The sequence below is a fragment of the Oratosquilla oratoria genome, chromosome 16, assembly GCF_046742065.1.
Source record: "Oratosquilla oratoria isolate Oo_2021 chromosome 16, ASM4674206v1, whole genome shotgun sequence".
NCBI classification, from domain to species: Eukaryota; Metazoa; Arthropoda; class Malacostraca; order Stomatopoda; family Squillidae; genus Oratosquilla; species Oratosquilla oratoria.
In genome coordinates, this window is record NC_134792.1 from 20,405,184 (window position 1) to 20,407,683 (window position 2,500).

At 30.6% G+C, this 2,500-nt stretch overlaps 1 protein-coding gene across 1 annotated transcript in view; it reads right to left on the minus strand.

Moving 5' to 3' along the window:
• Positions 1-2,500, minus strand: part of LOC143033572 (dynein axonemal heavy chain 5-like) — a 114,708-nt gene that overhangs the window by 87,637 nt on the left and 24,571 nt on the right. The window contains exon 11 of the mRNA XM_076199063.1: positions 1,823-1,983. Within this exon, the coding sequence (XP_076055178.1) occupies positions 1,823-1,983 (161 nt within the window). The remainder of the gene's footprint in view (positions 1-1,822; positions 1,984-2,500) is intronic.

Sequence of the window (2,500 nt, forward strand, 5' to 3'; positions counted from 1 at the left end):
CATCAAAACCAATATGTTTTCAGTGAGAGAATCGATAAAGATGTTTCATCGAAAATTATTAACATTTAATAAGAAACTGAAAGAGGACAAAAATCATGAGTATAGTGATGAAATTTTTGAGTCTCTCGAAGCATCCGATAAGGAAATTTAACAAGAGAATTCAGACGTATTTGAAAAACATTACTTCTCAGGGTACAACAATTTTACAAAAAAAGATGGCAAATCGGATAACCTAGACCATCAAAAAAGTTATCTTGAAAGAACTTTTAAAGCTCAAAGGCGAATAGACCGCGTTAACAAGTATGCTATTAAAAAAGTAAGAGACCAAATCAGCAAGAGTATTGACACGAAAATAGAAGAAAACGTTAACATAATTCAAGAAGCAAAAGACTTAATGATTAACAAACGTATTGAAAACGAGAAAGAACGTCTAAAGAAAATTGAAATGGTGCGTATTCAAAATGAGGACAGTAAAAAAGCTAAGGAAGAAGAACGAATGAAGAGGAAGGAGGCTAGAAAGGAACGGAGAGAGGCCAAAGCAAAAGCTTTAACAATTCGCAAAGTTTTGAAACAAGAAAAGCAAGTAAAAAAAAGTTATTACTTAAAGGAAAAAAAGAATTTAAAAAATATAAAAAGGGTGTTTTGAACAGATATTTAACACCACCACAAATCGCCTATATAGATAACTTGCGAGAACAGCGTAACAAACTCAATAATAAAAAAATCAAACTTTTGTGGAATCGTTAGATAGAATATCCACAGTTTATAAAGGTTCTTTACGAGAAACCGATAAGAAAGGAGTTCCGCTTCATTCGATCGGAGAAATTGGAAAATTCAGATGTAAGTTTTGCCAAGCATTATTATGGGAAAAAGAACGCAGAACCATATGTTGACAAGAAATAAAAAGCAATATGTGTGTGTGTGTGTGTGTGTGTGTGTGTGTGTGTGTGTGTGTGTGTGTGTGTGTGTGTGTGTGTGTGTGTGTGTGTGTGTGTGTGTGTGTGTGTGTGTGTGTGTGTGTGTGTGTGTGTGTGTGTGTGTGTGTGTGTGTGTGTGTGTGTGTGTGTGTGTGTGTGTGTGTGTGTGTGTGTGTGTGTGTGTGTGTGTGTGTGTGTGTGTGAACTTGTTTGCATTTGTACATTTGTCAATGGATGTTTTCATGTGTGAGTGTGCACATTTTAGCAATCAAAAATAGGTCCTCTCTTAGGTTATTAATCTATTTAAGCACTGAAGTTTCTTTAATGTGAATTATCTATTTGTTTATTTATTTATTTATACATTTATTTATTTATTTATATATTTATTTATTTATTTATTTATTTATTTATTTATTTATTTATTAATTAATTAATTAATTAATTAATTCATTTATTTATTTATCTGTTTATTTATAAACAAATTAATACATAAATGAAAAGATATATTTATTTATTTATTTATTTATTTATTTATTTGTTTATTTATTTATGTATCTATCTATTTATTTATTTATTCATTCATTCATTTATTTTATTTATTTATTTATTTATTTATTTATTTATTTATTTATTTATTTATTTATTTATTTATTTATTTATTTATTTATTTATTTATTTATTTATTTATTTATTTATTTATTTATTTATTCATTTACAAGCCCACCGGCTGCGCCGGCCCGGCTACGCTACGGGGAAACACTGACAACATGAACTTCCAAATTATTTTCGTAAGATTCATCTGATTACATCAGAATAATTGTCACGTGTGTGCTCTGTTAAGGGGTAATCCCTATAATTAATATAAAATATGAATAGATACTTGCTTGCTCTTTCCTATGGCGAACCCATTGTGAGACTCCTTTGGCCGTAGACAAGATGATGCGAGCAACACGGTTAACAGCTTCTTGTACCTGATCCAGCGTGGGAGAAACTCGAATTCCTGGAGACATTAGAGAAGCGTTGAGCCGGCACAAAGGGACTCCCAAGTCCTCGTCTTCAATCCTGTCTGAAAATGATCATGGAGTCTTCAAATACGACGTTCCACTTAACTTTGTCATTATGTTATATTACCTGTAAATATTTCTTGTGAAAACGCATAGACACCTATTTCTGTACCTGCACAGTAATGTGCACAATACTGCAAACAACAGATAAATCTATACAGACACAAGAATCAACGCACACACACATACATACGATACTCATACACAGGTACAGTTAGACGTATCTCCAAACGCATACACTAATTCACATGCATACAAACCCACATACGTATACGTAAAATTTTTTGCTCACTTTTAAACATTAGTGGAAGCATCCATACATATAGAGGTACATATTTGTACAAGTACATGCGCACGCACAGGCTCAAATATACGGATATACAAACATCTTCACACAAATACATACATACATGCATACATATATATATATATATATATATATATATATATATACATATATATATATATATATATACATATATATATATATATATATATATATATATACATATATATATA